This window comes from Jaculus jaculus, chromosome 7 (genome assembly GCF_020740685.1).
Source record: "Jaculus jaculus isolate mJacJac1 chromosome 7, mJacJac1.mat.Y.cur, whole genome shotgun sequence".
In the NCBI taxonomy this organism is placed as follows: Eukaryota; Metazoa; Chordata; class Mammalia; order Rodentia; family Dipodidae; genus Jaculus; species Jaculus jaculus.
Window position 1 is genome coordinate 128,493,983 of NC_059108.1, and position 19,030 is coordinate 128,513,012.

The following is a 19,030-nucleotide window of genomic DNA, read 5'->3' on the forward strand; positions in this document are numbered from 1 at the left end:
ATTTATGAGAGAGAGAGAATGGGCATGCCAGGTCCTCTAGCCACTGCAAAGGAACTCCAGACACATGCGCCAACCGTGTTCATCTGGCTTTCATGGGTTCTGGGGAATTGAACCTGGGTCCTTCAACTTTTCAGGCGAGTGCCATAACTACTAAGCCATTTCTCTAGCCCCCACACGTATGTTTTTATACAGGTTTTTTTTTTTAATCTGCAAGAGTCTATTCTGGATGTTTATATTAAATTACTTAATCCCTCAACCATATAACACAGTAACTGTTACTATCCTTGATACAATTGAGGCACAAGTATCATTATTTGGCTAAGGTTACAGATAGCACACAGCATATTTAGGATTCAAACATAGTCTGGCACCAATGGCTGGTCTTCACTATTGTTTTGCTCCTCCTTCTCTCCCTCTCTTCCTATCCCCCCTTCCCCAGGCTCAGATTAGTTTACACTAACATTTACACATGTTCTCACAAATATTCATATTCATATTCATAGAAAGAGGAAACAGAAGTTTCACTTTTAGTATAATGGATCAGTTTTGCAGACTTTTGAAAAGAGCTCAAGTTGTCAAGTGGCTGCATTTGAGCATTAATTAGTGTAGTGTATTTGCAAAGGAGACATTCTGGAAGATGCATTGTTCTTCTTCAATATAGCTTGTCTAAAGGGCAAGATTAAACCTCAGTTTACTCAGGATTTTCTGAGTAGAGCTTAACTGCTGCTATAGTGTCAGTGAGTTGAGAGAATTTCCTAGGATGGACAGCTGAGGTTCTTTTTTTTTTTTTAAATATACACATAGAAGATATTTTATTTCAAAAAGCACAACATTATACAAGTTTTTAAATTTACATTTTTGCAATAAAAGATATCAATATATGCATCATTTGTATAACTTTGTCATGAATGGAACTTGAATCTTGTTTTGGTTTTTCAAGGTAGGGTCTCACTCTAGCCCAGGCTGAACTGGAATTCACTATGTAGTCTCAGGGTGGCCTCGAACTCACAGCGATCCTCGTACCTCTCCCAAGTGCTGGGATTAAAGGCGTGTGCCACCATACCCGGCCAGGGTTCTTTTTGATTATGAAGTCAAATCAAGTTATATTCCGTTTTCAGATTAGGGTATTGTCTTTTCTATATCACTTGTGGTACAGAAGCTCCTTTTTAAAGTATACTTTTCCATGGTGGCGGTTTTACCTGGGCCCCAATGTGGCCCACCTCAGAATTACTGTGTACATTTGCAGACATGAAAGCTATCCAACAAGGGTGCCAGCTTCTAAGGGCATGACAAGTAAAAAGTACTGTTCAAGGAGTATATTTTTGCCTCCATTTCTGTTACTGCCTTGGGGGATGTGGCTCAGCATGAAGAGGATGGGCATGGGCAGGTGTGTTAGAGCTGATGGTTTGTACCAGGATATTTCACTTGTGGGTAAAATGGCATCTTTCCCCTAAGTTAAATGGCATGTGAGAAATGGATGTGGCCAAGCATTGTAATTAGTCTTAACACAGTTGTGGCAGGTCATAAGCAGTGGCCATATATAGATGTCACTATGTTAAGGTGTTTTCCTGTTCTGAAATAGTGGCAGCTAGGTTTCCCGAGTTCACTTTCACCAGGAAATGTAGCCAGGATTCAGATTTAATCCCCAAATTAAAGTGGATTATTTCATGACCTCCATTGTCCTTCCTAAAAGGGAAAGGGTTGGCTCACTTTGACTCTATATTAAGGATCTGACTTGCTAATTCTTCTATCAAGGACCCCACTTCAATGTCAGGTCAGAATCATCAATAGAGAGGAGTATGTTTGGCAATACTCCTACATCTCTGCTCTGGCCTTTTCCTGCTTGCTGGCTTGCTCATTCATTTTTTCATGCTTTTAGCATTGAGTTTCTGTGATGCATCAGTTTCGGAGCTACTTGCTGATAATACAGAATGAGTAAGCCATATTTAGTCTGTGAACATAGGTACATGGAACAGAGATCAATATAAAACTACAAACAAGAGCTAAAGAAGTTATGTTTCTGATCATTTCAGTGATAGACAAATGTCTTTGTAATGAGAGCCTACAATAGAAAATACTGAAAAACCCGCCCTTGTCTAGCGAGTCAGAAGAGGATCCTGAGTGTGGTCTGAAGGCGATAGCTGGGTGAGATTTAGCTCACTAAGTTAGGTAAGTGAGAATGTGCGGGTAGAGATAGATTAATAGATGCCAGTTAATGTAGAACATTGAGGTTAGTTAGGATGCTCTGAATCTGAACAACAGGACATCAAGTGCTCTGACTAGAAGGGTTGTATTTATATCAAGTTAGATAACAGCACAGAGGGCATCAGGTTGAGGGATGAGCAAGCTGGAACCCATAGCTAGAAAGATTTGTGTGCATGCCCATGTTTAGCAAGATTCCAGTAATCTGGAAGGATGAGAGGGTGGCATTTCAGCCATTATATGATCTTGAGTTAGAAGCTGTAATGGCACAAGTGGTACTTGTGGTTAAGAGAGAAAATTGCCTCAAGTGGGAATCATTTTAAAAGGGTAGATGTGTATATTTCTTAGAATATTATTCTTTTTAAATGTAGCCATATACATTCCTTGTCAGTGTTCAGATTCAGGCATAAGATTTTGAGAGTGAGTTCATAGTGGTTAATTTCATCTGAACCACAGTTGTAATAATGCATTGTCCTAAGCTAACAGTTTGAGATTTTTTAAGTGGAATGAGAACTAGGCATATTTGATGTATTCTGAGTACACCTTTTAAATGTTCCGTTTTCCCCTAGCCTTTTAGTTGTTTCACCCACACCTAGTTTTTCCAGCAGTTTCTTTTTAATGTATTCAAAGCATTTACCTTCATTTTTCTCATATTCACAACTCAGTGGTTTATGTAATGTTTAATTACAATGTGTTATAAGAACAGCATATACAAGAAGCATAAACCTGTAGTACAGCAAGCATCATGAGGCAGATGGATGTGAGGGAACTAGTAACAGGTTCAGTGTGCAGTGGGCATTGATAGAGGGGAGAGTTAGGCAAGGGACTAAGTAGAAGTCACCTAGAATTTCTGCTCTGTTGTTTCTTCTTCTCAAAAGCAGTGTTAAGTTCAGTGGTTTATAAGTTTGATATGAACTTAAAATTTAGCATGACTAATAAGAGGTTTATACAATCTTAAGCAATTAATAAAATTTTGAGTGACAGGAAATGGGAGTCTTAAGGAAGTTGTGCTGCCGGGATCCCAGTGAGAATAGCATGTCCAAAGTGAGCGCCATAGAGAAGGACATAAACCACAGGCTTTCTGAGCCACGGCTGTTACCCTTTCATGGGTCATGGCTGCTTCCTCCAGAAGAATGCATGTCAACACGTATGTAGTTTCTGCTTTTGTAGCTCTGACTTACATGTAAAAGAAGAATGTAAAAGGAGGACTCGTGTATTTTGGCTCGTAGACTTGGAAGTTCTTGGCTTACTTGACTCTGGCCTGTGGTGAGGCATCATGTCAGAGTTGCAGAAGCTAGTCACATCATAGTAGACAGGAAGCAGAATGAGGAAGGGAAGGGAACCAGGTATAATAACCATCAGAAGGATGACCAGTGATCTGCTTCCTCCAGCTGGGATCCGCTCCTGAAGTTTCTACCACCTCTATGAATAACGACACAAGTTCACGACCACATGTTAGCCCACAAGTCTGTGCGGAACATTGCACATTCAGGACATAGCACAATGGGAAGTGATGCTTTTGTAGACAGATTATTAGAATAGTTTCAACTAATGTAATGCAAGAATTAAAGCTTTCTTGAACATTTAAAATGTAATGAGTGAAGCAAAAGGATCAGTTTACGTGTGTTTAACATAAATTTCAGCAAGAAAACTGCTTTATCATGGCTTAAAAAAACTTGGAGTTGTAGCTTTTAGACATGACAGCATTAATGTCTTGTTTTAAAACTGAAACTGATTTATAATAATCATCATGGTATAAGGACTCTTGACTCAGTCTGGAAAAGCAAGCTGAGGAGACCTAAAGAATCAGAAATTGCTCCAGAACACTTTATTTGGTTTATTTCATTATTTCCTTTACCATCAAGTCACTGAGGTCATTAATCAGTAAGGTTTGTCAACATTATGGTCTCCATATCAGATAAAACAGAATTGCAAATCCTCACTTCATAACCAAGCAAGGGAGAAAACATATTCAGAAGATACTGTATTGTTTCAGAAATTTTACCATGTCCTGGATATATGTATCTTATCGAAAATGGCAGTTTGGGCTGGAGAGATGGCTTAGCGGTTAAGCGCTTGCCTGTGAAGCCTAAGGACCCTGGTTCAAGGCTCGGTTCCCCAGGTCCCACGTTAGCCAGATGCACAAGGGGGCGCATGCGTCTGGAGTTCGTTTGCAGAGGCTGGAAGCCCTGGCGCGCCCATTCTCTCTCTTTCCCTCTATCTGTCTTTCTCTCTGTGTCTGTCTCTCTCAAATAAATAAATTAAATAAAATTATTAAAAAAAAGAAAAGAAAAGAAAAGAAAAGAAAATGGCAGTTTGGTAAGCGTGGTGTCTGCATGCCGTTAATCCTAGTACTTGGGAGGCTTGGGTGGCCATGAGTTTGAGGCCAGCATGGGTTACTGTGAGACCCTACCTTGAAAAAAAAAAATAAAACCAGAAATAGATAAACAAAATGGCTGTTTGGGTTAAAAGGGCAACAGCGGTTTTTAGAGATTTAAAGTAGAATGTGTAGAGCCTGAAATGGAAAGATCTGCCTTGTTCATTTGATGCCATGGTGTGCATCAAATTAGAGTCATGCTAAGGCAGGAGGCCAGCCTCACCTAAGTAGCAAAGCCTGATGAGCTGCCAAACAGCCATCATAGGCCTTTCACACAGTATGTACCGTTGCTTATCTCTTCTGGCCAAAGCAGTTTTCATCCTTCTCCCAGTGGCCCTTCCAGTTTCCAAAAGGGTGTGTGTCAGAGGGGGAAGGTGGTGTTTGTATGGCCCCAAGTGGTCCATGGCATGCTGTGTGTGGCCTAGTCAGATTCCTGAAGAACTGAACTGAATCTCATACAAGGCCCTTGCCGTAAGCTCTCTCACTCCGCAGGGTAGGGTACAGTACTGCAGAAGTGTGGACACGGTGTGGGGCGTAGCCCTGACTAACTCGTAAGTGGTCTAGTGAAAGCATTGAACTTCTGAAGTAGAACTGAGCACCACCGTTCCACAGCACAATTGTATTGCTTTGAGGGATTAACTCTGAAGAATTGATGTATTGCAAAATAAATTGGAGTAATAAAATAAAAGAATATAACAAAGAGGGACCTACCTCTTTGAAGCTTCTTAGAGCGCATATTTGTTTTGTTTTTGCCTGTTTTTCCTCCTACTTCCTTAGCCTCATGTTCTGCTGCCCCAGCCCCCTCCCAGGCCAGAAATAATTGCAGGGAAGCTGCTCTACCCACACAGCGCCCGTCCCTCCCCTTGTAGGAGGGGCACCACCCAGAGTGCTGTGCCCCACACCACCCTGATTTATGCACAGTGTGGCAAGGATGACCCAGAAAGCCATGAATTCATTACTGACCACAGATATAAAGGGGCTTCTGTGTATATTGCTTCAATTTTAGGGTCTTTTAATGTTTTTTAAGTCTAAGGATCTCTTTCACTTACATAATGTCAGTTTATATTGCTTTAGAAGTACAGCAGAATAGTTGAGGTACTTGATTTATATGTGTGGACGAGCCACTAAGAACTATCTTCCAGGCTGGACATGATGGCACTCACCTGTAATCCGACCTCTCAGGAAGCTGAAGCAGAGTGATGTGAGTTCAAGGCCAGCCTAGGCTGCATAGTAAGACCCTGTCCAAAAACAAAAGCTACATTTGTCTACATCAATCACAAGTATATACCTAGAGGTTTTATCTGATGCCTAAAATGTCCCACTTGTTCCAGAATTGGACTGTGGTTAGCTGACCATAATAACAGTTAGTTTCTTACAGCTAAAAATATTTAGGAAAGAATCACATTTAAAGAGTGAAAGCATAACTTTGTCAACAGTGGCTAAATATGTAAATATTGAGGGCTAGACCTAGAAATATATTTGCTAAAAGCACTGAAGAAATCTACCAAAGAACTATTTGAAGTGACACCAAGGATGCTTTTTCCCTCAAAGAGTGTTTTGATATGTGTGGGTGGATACATTAAGTAATTTTATTTCCATAAATTACCATTCTGCCGATGTAGCATTTTAATTCTTTTTATTTATTTTTTTTCTTTTACTTTCAGCTTACGGAAAAGTGTTTCTAGTTCGTAAAATCAGTGGTCATGATACTGGAAAGCTGTATGCCATGAAAGTCTTGAAAAAGGCAACAATAGTTCAAAAGGCCAAAACTACCGAGCACACACGGACAGAACGACAGGTTCTCGAGCACATTAGGCAGTCGCCGTTTTTGGTGACATTGCACTATGCTTTCCAGACAGAAACCAAACTTCATCTCATTTTAGGTAAGTCTCTGTTGTTGTCTTACTTCAAAAAAAAACTTAAAAAACAAAACATTTTTCCTGAGGTCTTGAGTCGTAGCTCAAGAGCATAGTTGAGACTTAAAAGGAATTATTTTGCCTCTCATCCTCTCTGGGGTGACATTTCCTTGAGAATCATGTATTGCTCTGGATGTGAGACTGCCCACACTCAAAGCATCTATATATCTCTACCATGCTCCCTGAACCCTCATAGGACAAGGCTGTGTCACTGGGCGGCTTCCCCTTGGGCACCTTAAGACGCTCAGGGAGTGACAAGGCGGGCTGTGTGTTGTGCTTGTGGAGTTGTCAGAAGCGTACCGGCTTGGGACCCTCTCTTGGGACCCTCACAGAAACGGAAACATCACGGGAGAAACCGAAGGAGTTCTCTTCCTAGGGATACTTTACATTTCCTGCCGGGAAGCCTGGGTACTCTCCCCTCTCAGCACTCCCATTTCTCATAAGCACTTTCTGAATCCGTTCCTTTCCAAGTTGGACAACTGTTTATGGTCTTTGGGAAAGTCCTCTGCGTGCAGTGCCAGTTGGCTTCGAAGAAAAACAGCACCATTTTCTGTTCCTACTCGAAGTAAACAACAGTACGTCCAGCATCGTACTGTGCCATGGTCGAGTACTTTTGGTCCTGTGCTTGTGTTAGTTTGTAAAGATGTGTTAGAATTCCCTCCTGGAACTGTGCGCAGGGTTAGATGAGCTGGAATTCCACGTGGTGCTTGTAAGCAGCGTCTGTTTCCCGAGTGCGTGGTGTTCCACCATTGGCTGGCGCTGTCCCTAATCCCCTGACCCGCAGAGCGCTGCAAGACCTCTTTTCAGCGACGTGGAAGATTACTGGAGGCTGCGTGTCCTGAAGTTGCACATCTTGTACAGGCTTGTTTAAGACCAGGACTCAGGTCTGACTCATTGTGAAGTCTGTCTTCTGTTGGCCAGAGTTGATTATTCAGTGTATTGTTTACCAGCACTACAAACAGGTTTAAAAAAATATTAACACATCAACTTTATCAAATGCTTTAATTTTGACTGAATGTGCATTTACTTTATTAGCTATGATGCTACACACCTGAGGATGACTGTGTAGTACACAACACCAGTGAGAATCTTAAATCTTTCGAATGCACAGAATACAGTCTCTCCAGATGTGTCAGTATCCCTGTTATTTTCCTGTTGGTCCCAGGAGTCAGTATCATTTGGTCTTTCTTTCTCTCTGCAATGTATGTTATCTATCTGTATTATCTGATTATTATTTAATACGTGTTTCTTCAGTATCTTTATCTGGTTGAGAGCATTGCAATATGATGGGTTCTGGCACGGGATCCTTCCCTCAGATGAGTGCTGAAATACAGATGGAGAACAAGCAGAAATGAGGAGCTCTGCTTCTATCAGGCAGAAGAGCACCTCATCCTGCCTATTTATTTCTGATCTTTGGCCCCGTTAATTCCAAAGGAAACCTTAGGAAGTCCTAAGGACTATTTGATAAATGACTTTCTTCTCCAAGCTTCGTTATTTATAAGAGACTCATAGAACTCAACTGTGTTAGTGTCACATGAGCCAGAAGCTGGTAAGAATCCAAAGGCCTCCATTCTAGGTGGTCACAGCACAGCCTGCCTCCCTCTCTCCCTCCCCTGCTCGCCTTTGTCTGTTGTTGTTGCTGTTGTTCCTTTGACTGTAGTCAGCTATAGGGCTATGGTTCATTGAAAATAGTGTACTTTCATAAATCATGTTTTTAATTTAAAAGTATATGGGTATTTGATTTAAAAGCAGCTTTTTGGTGTGTATGTGTATGATGTGTGTGTGTGTGTGTGTGAACACATGCACATGTGCACGGGCAGGCATCTGCAGGCCACTGTGTGCATGTGGAGGTCACAGGATGGCTTTCAGGTGTCTGTCCTTTCCCAGCACCTCGTTTAAGACAGGGTGTCATTCACCGCTCTGTTCACCAGGCAGGTTCCCCCACATTCTACTGTCCGCCTCCCTTGTTGCAGCAGGTGTGCTGGAATTATAGATGCTTGCGCTAGTGTCTGGCTTCACGAAGGTTCTGGGGACCCAAAGTCAAGTACTCACACTTGAGTGGCAGGTGCTTTATTCACTGAGCCATCTCTCTGGCCAATTATGGTGTTTTCAAATTACTGGGTTTCCATTGCTTCTGCTCTTGGGCAGTGGCCCATAGATAAACACACATACACACACACACACACACACACACATATGAAAGCCCCATTTTTTGTATCAACACAAGAGTGCTTTGAATATGGACCAGGTAGTATTTTCATTCTCTAAGTGGAAAGCCACCTTCCTGTCTAGGTTTACTTGACATGGTTGCTCTTTAGACATAGTCATTTTTATTTGACTTTAAAGATGAAAACTTCAGCCATTTAGAGTAGGACTTTGTTGTAAACTGTGATTACAGGTCAGTTATTGTTTCAGTGCTCTAAGGTACATACAGTAGGCCACTTGAACCGCTGCTACACTTAGTCCCTGTGTCAGTCGGCCTGGGCTGCCACACCAGGCCGCCACAGGGAGGGGGCTTACACAACAGAGGTTTGTTTTCTCGCAGTTCTGGAAGTTGGAAGGCCAGGATCACGATGTTGGCAGAGTTGGTTTCTTCTGAGGTTTGTATGTGGCTTCACCTTCGTACAATTTTACTGATCATTTCTCCTTGATGTCTCTTCATGCTTCTGTCCTCTTATAAGGACATTGCCCTCACTGGTCTCATTTTAATGTCAAATACATTCATCTGCTGAGTTATTGGGGGTTAGAGCTGCAGCATACAAATTTTTGGACGCCTCAACTCAGGTCATAAATTAATACATGGTTTATTGATTTTCTTTTTTTTTTTCCCTTGATTTTTCGAGGTAGGGTCTCATTTTAGCCCATGCTGACCTGGAATTCACTATGTGGTCTCAGGGTGGCCTCAAACTCATAGTGATCCTCCTACTTCTCTGCCTCCTGAGTGCTGGGACTAAAGGCTTACACCACCATGCCTAACTTACTGATTTTCTTGATGACAGAATTTATCCAGTATTTCAGTGAGGCTGTATCAAGAAGTTACATGTCTAGTAACTAAGTAAATACCCATAGACTTTTCAAAAAAGGAAAAAAAATACATAGTTTAAAAATGATATTACTGCAAAGGCAGTATATATACATACAGAAGACACAAAAAAAGCAAAAATAACAAAATGAAAACACATTTTATTACCCAAACTTTATCCTACTATATGGTCCCTGAGTTAAGATGATTTGACTTCCCACATTATTTATACTTTTTTTTTTCCTTTTTACTTTAGAGAGAGAGAGAGAGGAAGAGACAGAGGGAGAGAGAATTGGTGTGCCTGGACCTCAGGCCCTGCAATCAAACTCCAGATGCTTGCGCCACCTGGTGGGCATGTGCAGCCTTATGCTTGCCTCACCTCTGTGCATCTGGCTTACATGGGGTCTGGAGAATCAAACATGGGTCCTTAGGCTTCACAGGCAAGCATCTTAACTGCTAAGCCATCTCTCCAGCCCTGACTTCCCACTTGTTAACTTTAGGATGGTGCAAGAACATTATATAAAAACTGTCCTTCAAATTTTACAATTTGCTCTTTCCCTAGGCTAGCAAAACAGTCTGTGATTTTTGGCAATGTCAGTGAGTTGCAGCTCCCAGACAGCCAAGCAATTGCAAAGCTCAAGCCACCTGGACATCATAGATAACTGCATTACTGAGCTAAGATGTGTCAGGTATATTCACTCCATTTCCATCATAAGAAATTTCAACTTCAACTTATAGTGGCCTTTTTCGTGACAGAACCCTGTCATAAGTCAAATGTATGCATATATACCCTTGCTAATACTTAGTATGTAACCTACTAGAAGTTTTTATCTCTGTGCATGTATGTTTTATCAGAATGAAAGTGTTCTGTACATTATTTGTTACTTTTTTTTAAAAATTAATGAGTCAGGTGTGGTGGCGCACGCCTTTAATCCCAGCATTCAGGAGGCAGAGGTAGGAGGATTGCTGTGAGTTCGAGGCCACCCTGAGACTACATAGTGAATTCCAGGTCAGCCTGGGCTATAGTAAGACCCTACCTCGAAAAACAAAACAACAACAACAATAATAATGATGTCTATTGTTACCAATATTGAAAATTTCATTTCAGTTAATACAATTGTAAAAGCACTGGCTGTAAAACCACCTTAAGTGTAAAACAATGTTTTGTTTTCTCATGATTCTACTGCTTTAGTTTGGTCTCATGTGGTGTGCAACAGGGAACAGAGGACCATGCTGGTTCTACTTTCACATCTCATAGTTGGTGCTGCTATTGGATGGGCCATCTCACTCCTCCTCCATGTGGCTTCTCATCCTTCAGTAGAATAGATCAGTGTGTTCATAGCTTGGCAGTGTGAGGCCAGCCCTTCTAGGAAAGCTGTTATAGTTACTTTCTTGTTATTGGAATGAACACCCTACCAGAAGCAGCTTACGGGAGGAAAGGGTTTATTTCAGGCTTACAGTTCCCAGGGGAAGCGTCATGATGGTGGAAAAAGCTGGCTCACTCCACCACACTTCTACAACAGAGAGACAACAGCAAGCACTGTTAAGCAGTTGAGAGGTAGATGTAGGCAGGGAAATCAGAAGTTTAAGGTCTTACTCAGCTACATAGTGAGTTCAAGGCCAACATGAGACACATGAAGCCCTGTCTCAATGAACATATTCTTTGTGGTGTTTCGATAGTATATGATTTTAACATCCTATAACATGGTTATAACAAAGCAGAACATGTAACCACCATATCAGTTCATAAAGGTATTCCTGGGCCTTTTAAATTTCCACGGAGTACTTAACTGGTTCCCTGTGACTGGATCATTGAGTTACTATTTCCTGTCTTTTGTTTTGATGATGATTTGGGGTATAACTTGCACATCTGTCATTTCTTAAAATTTAATTAATTAATTTTTATTTAGTTATTTAGAGAGAGAGAGAGAGAATGGGTGTGACAGGGCCTTTAGCTTCTGCAAGTGAACTCCAGACATATGTGCCATCCTGTTCATCTGGCTTACATGGGTTCTAGGGAATGAACCTGGGTCCTTTGGCCTTGCAGGCAAATGTCTTAACCACTAAGATATTTCTCCAGCCCTACATCTGTCATTTTTAACTTGTGTAGAAAACAACCATGAAGGTTGAATATGTTTTTACCATCTGTGATTCTGTTAGATAGCTTTCCATAGACATTTTAGCATTTTCATTCTCCCACCAGCATTATATGGGAGTGCCATGAATAAGTTTTTGGTCACATTGTAGAATTAATTTTCTTTCAGTTTTTTTTCCTCTGAGGTTGAGCATCTTTTCATATCCTTAAAAAGAGCCATTTGTATTTTTCTGAGAGTTTTAATTTGTATCTTTTGCTTATTTTTTTCTAGTATCACTTAGATTAACATTTTGTAATATATATTTCTTCATTTTCGTGTCTTTTATTTTGCTTATTATATTTTTACCAAAGAAAAATTTGAATCTATGTATAATTGAATTTATTTTTAGTTATTTTTTTTTAATGTTTTGGGGCTGGAGAGATGGTTTAGTGGTTAAGGTGCTTGCCTGCAAAGCCAAAGGACCCTGGTTCGATTCCCCAGTACCCACGTAAGCCAGATGCACAAGGTGGTACATGCCCATTCTCTCTCTCTGCCCCCCTTATAAATAAATAAATAATTTTTTTAAAAAGTTTTATTTATTTGAGAGAGAGAATGGACACGCCAGGGCCCCCAGCCACTGCAAACGAACTCCAGGCACATGAGCCACCTTGTGCATCTGGCTTTCGTGGGTACTGGGGAGTCAAACCTGGATCCTTGGGCCTTGCAGGCAAGCACCTTAACTGCTAAGCCATCTCTCCAGCCACTAAAGTTATTTTTTATGGCCTATGGATTTTGAGTCATAATGGAAAGACACCTAAGGTTATAAAAGAATTTTCTGATTGTTTTTCTTTTAGTGGTTGCTTGGAGAACTTTGGTCTTCTACCACTGAAATGTTTTGCCACTGAAAGTTTTTAATTCATGTCACACCTTGAGCTCTGATTGTATGTTCTTATCCTGCAGAGAATTTGTCCTGCCCTGTTCCTTCTCAGCCTGCCTGTGGGTATGTCATTTGGTCTATATAACTTTTCTTTGCTTCTTAAAGCATCCTGAAAAATAACAAGAATGGCTGTAAATTCCTGAGCTACACCTCCAGGTACAAGAAAAGCCATATCAGGGTAAACATGGGCCTTTAAAACAGGCTAATGCTGGGAAAAGAGCTAAAGGGACATTTCATAATTTCAGTGGTAGGGGCTGGAGAGATGGCTTAGCAGTTAAGGTGTTTGTCTGCAAAGCCAAAGGATCCTGGTTCAATTCTCTAGGACCCAGATGCACAAGGGACACATGCATCTGGAGTTTGTTTGCAGGGACTGGAGGCCCTGGCATGCCCATTCTCTCTGTCTCTCATTCTCTACCTCTTTCTCTCTCAAATAAGTAAAATATACTTTTAAAAAGTTCAGTGACAGAAGATGGCATTTATGATAGAAATAGGTGATAGAATATTGAAGATTTCCTAAGACACTGGTGCAGGAAGAAAATGTTAAAATCTGTCAGAGGTTTCAGTCTAGGCTGCTGTTAGCTTTGACCAGTTTATGGCTCAGTACAGCTGCCTGACCAGACTTACTCTAGTGGAATAAATTCGCTTAGTTGGCACAGGCTTCTCCAGATAACATAATTATGCTGATCATAGTATCTTACCAGATGCTTATCTGTGACATTTTTAGTAGCTAGTTATGGAATACACTAGCAAATCTTTTTTAAGTTTCTTTTTTAAAAAGTATTTTATTTAGTTCTTATTGAGAGAAAGAAGCAGAGAGAGAGAGAGAATGGGTGTGTCAGAGCCTCCAGCCACTGCAAACGAACTCTAGACACTTGCACCACCTTGTGCATCTGGCTTTACATGCTTCCTAAGGGATCAAACCTGGGTCCTTTGGCTTTGCCAGCAGGTGTCTTAACCTCTAAGCCATCTCTGCAGCCCCACTTTAAAAAACTTTCTTGTTGGCATTTTCATACATGTACATAATGTATCTTATTCATAAAACTCTCCCATTATCTTCTCTTGTCCTCCCTCTCCCATCATTCTATTCAACTCTTTCTTCTTGCCAACTACAGACAATTCTAACAGAACTGAATATATGTGGTTATTTCTCAGAGTAGACTGTTTAACTACTTTCATTTTGTTTCTGTTCTTCTTTTATGTGTGTGGTGTGCATATGACTGTGCAAACACGTTCATGTGTGTGGACACACATATGTATGTAGGTAGATAGGTGTGTGTGTGTGTGTGTGTGTGTGTGTGTGTATTTGCATGCATGTGGAGGCCAGAGGTCAATGTTGAGTATCTTCCTCAGTCTCTCTTCACCTTTTTTTTAAAATGGTTTCTTCGAGGTAGGGTCTCACTCTAGCTCAGGCTGACCTGGAATTCACTGTGGAATCTCACGGCGATTCTCCTACCTCTGCCTCCCGAGTGCTGGGATTCACGGCGTGCGCCACCACGCCTGCCAGGTAGTGTCAGGCACTGTGAGGTCATGGACATACTGGCCATTTTGTGTCTGGAGGAGCACGATGTAAGGAGTCTTGCCCTTCCTTTGGCTCTTACAATCTTTCACCACCTCTTCCACAGTGGACCCTGAGCCTTGGAAGGTGTCTTCACCTTATTTTTTTGAGGCAGGGTTGCTCACTGATTGGGCTGGACTACCTAGCCAGCAAGCCTCTGGGATCCACCTTCTCCTTGGGATTACACTGCTTACACTGCAAGCTCCTTATCAACTGAGCCATCTCCCTAGCCCCACTTGTTTATAACCTACCTGCCATGCTGTAAATCAAGAGCAAGACCTTTTCTGGCTAGTAGAGGCCTAGATGGTAACTTTCAGGCTCTGTAGGCCTCCAGGTGAGAAACCGTATACCATAGTAAACAAATAGGCATAATAAAGTTCTCATAACATTTTACTTAACGGAAATGGCAAAAGGCTAGATTTGTCCTTGTTTGCTGTAGTTGTTATTTTGTTGAGATTTGGTTACAAGTGAATGTTCTTTTTCTCTAAAGTTCATATTTATTTGAACAACAGTCAGAGCAAATTCTGTGCAGAAAATAATCTATACAAAACAGCTGCTGTATTGGTGGTCTCTTGTCTCTGAAAGTGGTGATTTTTCAAAACACCAGCTGATCTGACTGTAATAAATGGTCAGGTTAATCACTTTGTACATTAAACCAGCTAAGCACACACATTTTAAAAGTGATATTCAGGATCCTTCCAGGACCAAACGCCACTTAGTCTCGTAGAAGGCTCTGTCATTACGAGTCACCCTCTGAGTAGGAGTGAGAAGATACTTTTGAGCATTGGTTTCATCTCAGAAATCGCAAAGGTGCTGCCTGATGAGATGGTAACAGTGGTTCATGCACATTGCCGTCCCTGGTGTGACAGGACAGGCAGGAACTGCAAGAACTTCCTTTTTCTATAGACGATGTATAAGCTGCAAGGCTGAAAACTATTGTTAGGTAGAGCTTTGTGGTGATTTTGATGAGCCACAAGTTGCCAGTGTATGAACAGCTGCCTTCTGGGGAGTTGGGGGCACAGATGGCTAAACCTTGCAACAGAAATGTTAGGTGGCTCGAGGTCACTAGATTTGGTGCTAAAAACAAGTAGGTGCTTGGCGAGCGCAAGCGGGCCGTAGAGGCTTAGAACACAGGACGTAGCCGGGTTCCTGTCAGCCTGCCTCCTGCCCTCCCACCAGAAGGCTTGCAGGAGATGGCTGCCTGACGGCGACCGGAGCCTCCATCTGTGCTTCTCTCCTTGCATCCCCGGTGGCAGCAGTGCGGTGTGGGCGGTGTCTGTGGTCTTGAGCAGTACTCAAGCCTTACCCAGTTCTCTACCCGCTGATAGAAGCAGATGAGCTTGAGAACAGTGGAGAGAGTGCTGGGTTTTAACATTAAGTAGTGTGTAGAAAAGTCATGAAAACCTGAAACTGTTCTACAAAAGTATCGTGGGTGTTCCTTCTCAACAGAGGGAATCACCCACTTGCTTGCTTTTCTACTACAGGGTTTCTTGCCAGGGATGTTAAGGGTGCCAGGAGAAAAAGGTGTTGTAAATACAAGTGACTCTGAACTTTTGTTTTGAAGTGTACCGATTGAAATAGTCCGCATGTAGAAAGGAATGGTTTTGGAGAGAACAAGCGCCACTTCAGTGTTAATCCTATAAAACAGCATCAGAATTACATGAGAAAACTTTGTCTGAATACATTTCTAGAATCTTGAAAATATGGAGATCTTGGTTCCAATTTCCAACATTAATTTGCTGTCTAAACAAAATACTAGTGAAAATGCTACTCATACCTCCTTCAGTTTCTGACCAACTTCTCACACACGGATACACACAAGCCACATGTACACAGTTTGCTACTTTGTTTTGAACCTCAGAAAGGTGTGTGATGGAATAGAGAAATATGGAGTATAGCAGTGAAGCATCTATTTGCTAGGGCTAAATATTTGTATGTCACTGCCAATAATCATGGCACAAATGTGACCTAAACTAAAACATTAGTTTGGTCTTCTTAAAAACAATAAAGAATCTGACATTTAGCATTACAGTTTTAAGTTACTTTCTAAAGGACATGGTGATATGTTACAATACTGAAATTACTGTTGATTGATAAAAGTCTTAAGTATCCCAACTTAGTACTTCTCTAACTAGAAATTTCCCTCAAAGTTTTGGATGAAGTTTTTTCCAACGTCCATGGACCCAAATTCTCAGCCATTGTATAGAAACAGAATCCCCAGTAGAACTTCCTAGTGGCAGAATAAATGATGGATCCTCTCAAAACCAATTCATGGCTCAGATTCTTCAAGATCATCGTGTCAGTTTCCTGGATGACACTTTGGAATACTGGCCTCTTTGATACAATAGGTAAACTGTATAAGGTTCTAACAGTTTCAAATCATTCATTGAACAAATAATCACCTAATCTGTATGTTCTAGGTGCTGTGATCTAGTAGCAAACATCTGGACAAACATCTGTCCTTGATGCCTTATAGTCAGGGGAGGGCAAAAGGAAAGAAGGGAAGGAGAGAGAAGAGATTAAATTAACCACCACACACAGCTAAGTAAATGCCATAGAAGTAAGGACCTAAAAAGAAATGCAGAGGCTATACTGAAAAAGACCTAACTGGAATCTGGGTTATTAAAGAAAACCTTCGAAAAGTGACTTTTAAACTGTGGCTAAGAGGAAGCATAGTCCTTAGCTAGCAAAAGGGGGAGCAGGTGTGGCAGCTTAAGACTGGAAGGACTACAGAGCCCTAGGGGACTACAGAATAGGCACAGGTGACCACAGCAGTAGTGTCCAGGGTAGTGTGATGGTGAGATCAAGTCACGTGGGGACTTCAGAATCTGTCCTCAGATGGGTTTGGATTTAAGCTCCAGTCTTTTCATTTGCTACTGTGTAGTCTTTAGCAAGTCACTTGGTATTTACAAGTATGATCTAAAAGCTACTAATGCATTGGTATGGCTTTTTCGGCAAAACAAAATACTCTAAAATCCAATGGCTTATTCTAGGCATTTTTGAGGACCTTGGTACTGATCTACAAGGGAAGTTCTTAAGCTCTTCTGGAAATAATTCTTTCCACTGGTTTGAAAAGTGCAGCTGAAAAGTTCTCAGTAGTTTGAGGACTAAGAAGTATTCACCAGATAAACACACACAAGCAAAAAAAAAAAAAAAAAAAAAAAAAATCTCAATAGGACTTCTTTTCTTTCTCGCCTTCTTTTTTTCCCAGTGCCGGGGATTCAAACATAGGCCCTTGTTTGTGTACGTAGGTAGTTCCTGTCCACTGAGCCATATTCCTAGCTCTCAGTCCTTCACTTTTGCAGGAATTTTTCTGATCTCTCCTGGCAGCCTGTAGGACGCAGGCTTACCTTTCTGTTACTTACCCATCACTTACATTTCACTGCCTCCAGTGCTTACATCACCAACTGTAGTTTTAGCACCAGCACTGATAACTAGTTCAACACCATGCCAAACCTCTGTGGCATCTCACCTTGACCTTTATCTCATGCTGGGTCTCATTAGTGAAACCAGTGCATCTGTACAACTTCAAGGCCATATCTCATCTTTGGCCATAGATTTCCATGTTTCCCCAAGAAGGTCTCCAATGTTTTTGAGTCCTTGTTTCAAGTCCTTTCTGTTCCTCCTCCCCAATTTACTGTGCATCCTTGCTAGTCTGAGATCTTCCTTGTCTGCACTGCGCAGCTCTTGCCCTTCCTCTTCCCAAAACTGCAATCACCTGGATTACTTGTTGAATGCTATTTCCAATACCTGGCTGCTAAGTCTTGCTTATATGTCAGCAAAAACCTGCCTCGTGGGTCTGCCATGAAATTCATGCTAACAGTCTCAACAGAATGTCACGGAGGTTTAGGAATGTTACAGTTCTCTCATGTGATCTGTTTTGAGTGTTCTCAGCCTCTTACCCTGCTGCTCCATCACTGTCTTCTTCCTCCCTCTCTCTAGTGATTTGTCAGACCCAGCTGCTTCAAAGTCAAATTTTCTTCCTCTCCTCTGTGCACCTTAAAATTCTCTGTCTTGGGACTACCTAATAGGTTGACAAAGATGAAGAATATTGGTAAAAATAAGAGTTGCTTTTGTGGGTAAGAATGACCTCTGTCTTATTGAGGAAAGCACTTAACAAAAATTGTCAGCAGGGCTTAGCAGTTAAGTGCTTGCCTGTGAAGCCTAAGGACCCCGGTTCGAGGCTCGATTCCCCAGGACCCACGTTAGCCAGATGCACAAGAGGGCGCATGCGTCTGGAGTTCGTTTGCAATGGTTGGAGACCCTGGCACACCCATATTCATTCCCTCTCTCTCTCTCTCTCTCTCTCTGTCACTTTTTTTTTTTTCTGTCCGAAAACATGGTTTACTATATGTTTTCAGGCTGCAAGTTAAATCATTTTCCACCTTTCATTAAAAAAAAAAAAAACACATAGAACTAGCCATGTTCAAATATACAACTCAGTCATACTAAATACAATGTTAACTACCATTCCTGCCCATTTCTAGAGCTTTTTTCCAGTTATGAAGATGATACTTAATTAGAGTAAGCCGGGCTATAAATGGCTAAAAATTCAAAATTGACACAAGTACCAGAGATCAACCATATTTCCTTTTTACACGTATGTAACATATTTTGATCACATCTGCCTCCCATTACCTTCCCACTCGGCCCCTTCTTCCTAGGGTTTGTAAAGACTGGATCTTGCTATGCAGATCCTCCTGCCTCTGCATCCTGAGTTCTGAGACATGTCCCACCACATGCAGCTTTTGTTATTGTGGGACCAGAATCTGTATCACTCTTAATAAATAAATTTAAAAAATTGTCAGCAGTTATCAAAATTTAATATGTAAATATGTTATGACTCAGCAATCTGGTCTTAGGACTCGGTCCTACAAATTGCTTGCCTAGGTGGATAGAATTGATATGTAAATGTAAAATGTATGTGCAGGAATATTTCCCGTGAT

The 19,030-nt window shown here is 41.3% G+C and overlaps 1 protein-coding gene across 4 annotated transcripts in view; it reads left to right on the forward strand.

The window, feature by feature from the left end:
* Rps6ka5 (ribosomal protein S6 kinase A5) overlaps positions 1–19,030 on the forward strand; it is a 165,121-nt gene that overhangs the window by 53,851 nt on the left and 92,240 nt on the right. For 2 of the 4 annotated variants that reach the window (XM_045154318.1, XM_045154321.1), the window contains exon 3: positions 6,244–6,462. The exons of the other annotated variants lie outside the window; for them this stretch is intronic. In XM_045154318.1, the coding sequence (XP_045010253.1) occupies positions 6,244–6,462 (219 nt within the window). The remainder of the gene's footprint in view (positions 1–6,243; positions 6,463–19,030) is intronic. 4 annotated transcript variants of the gene reach the window in all.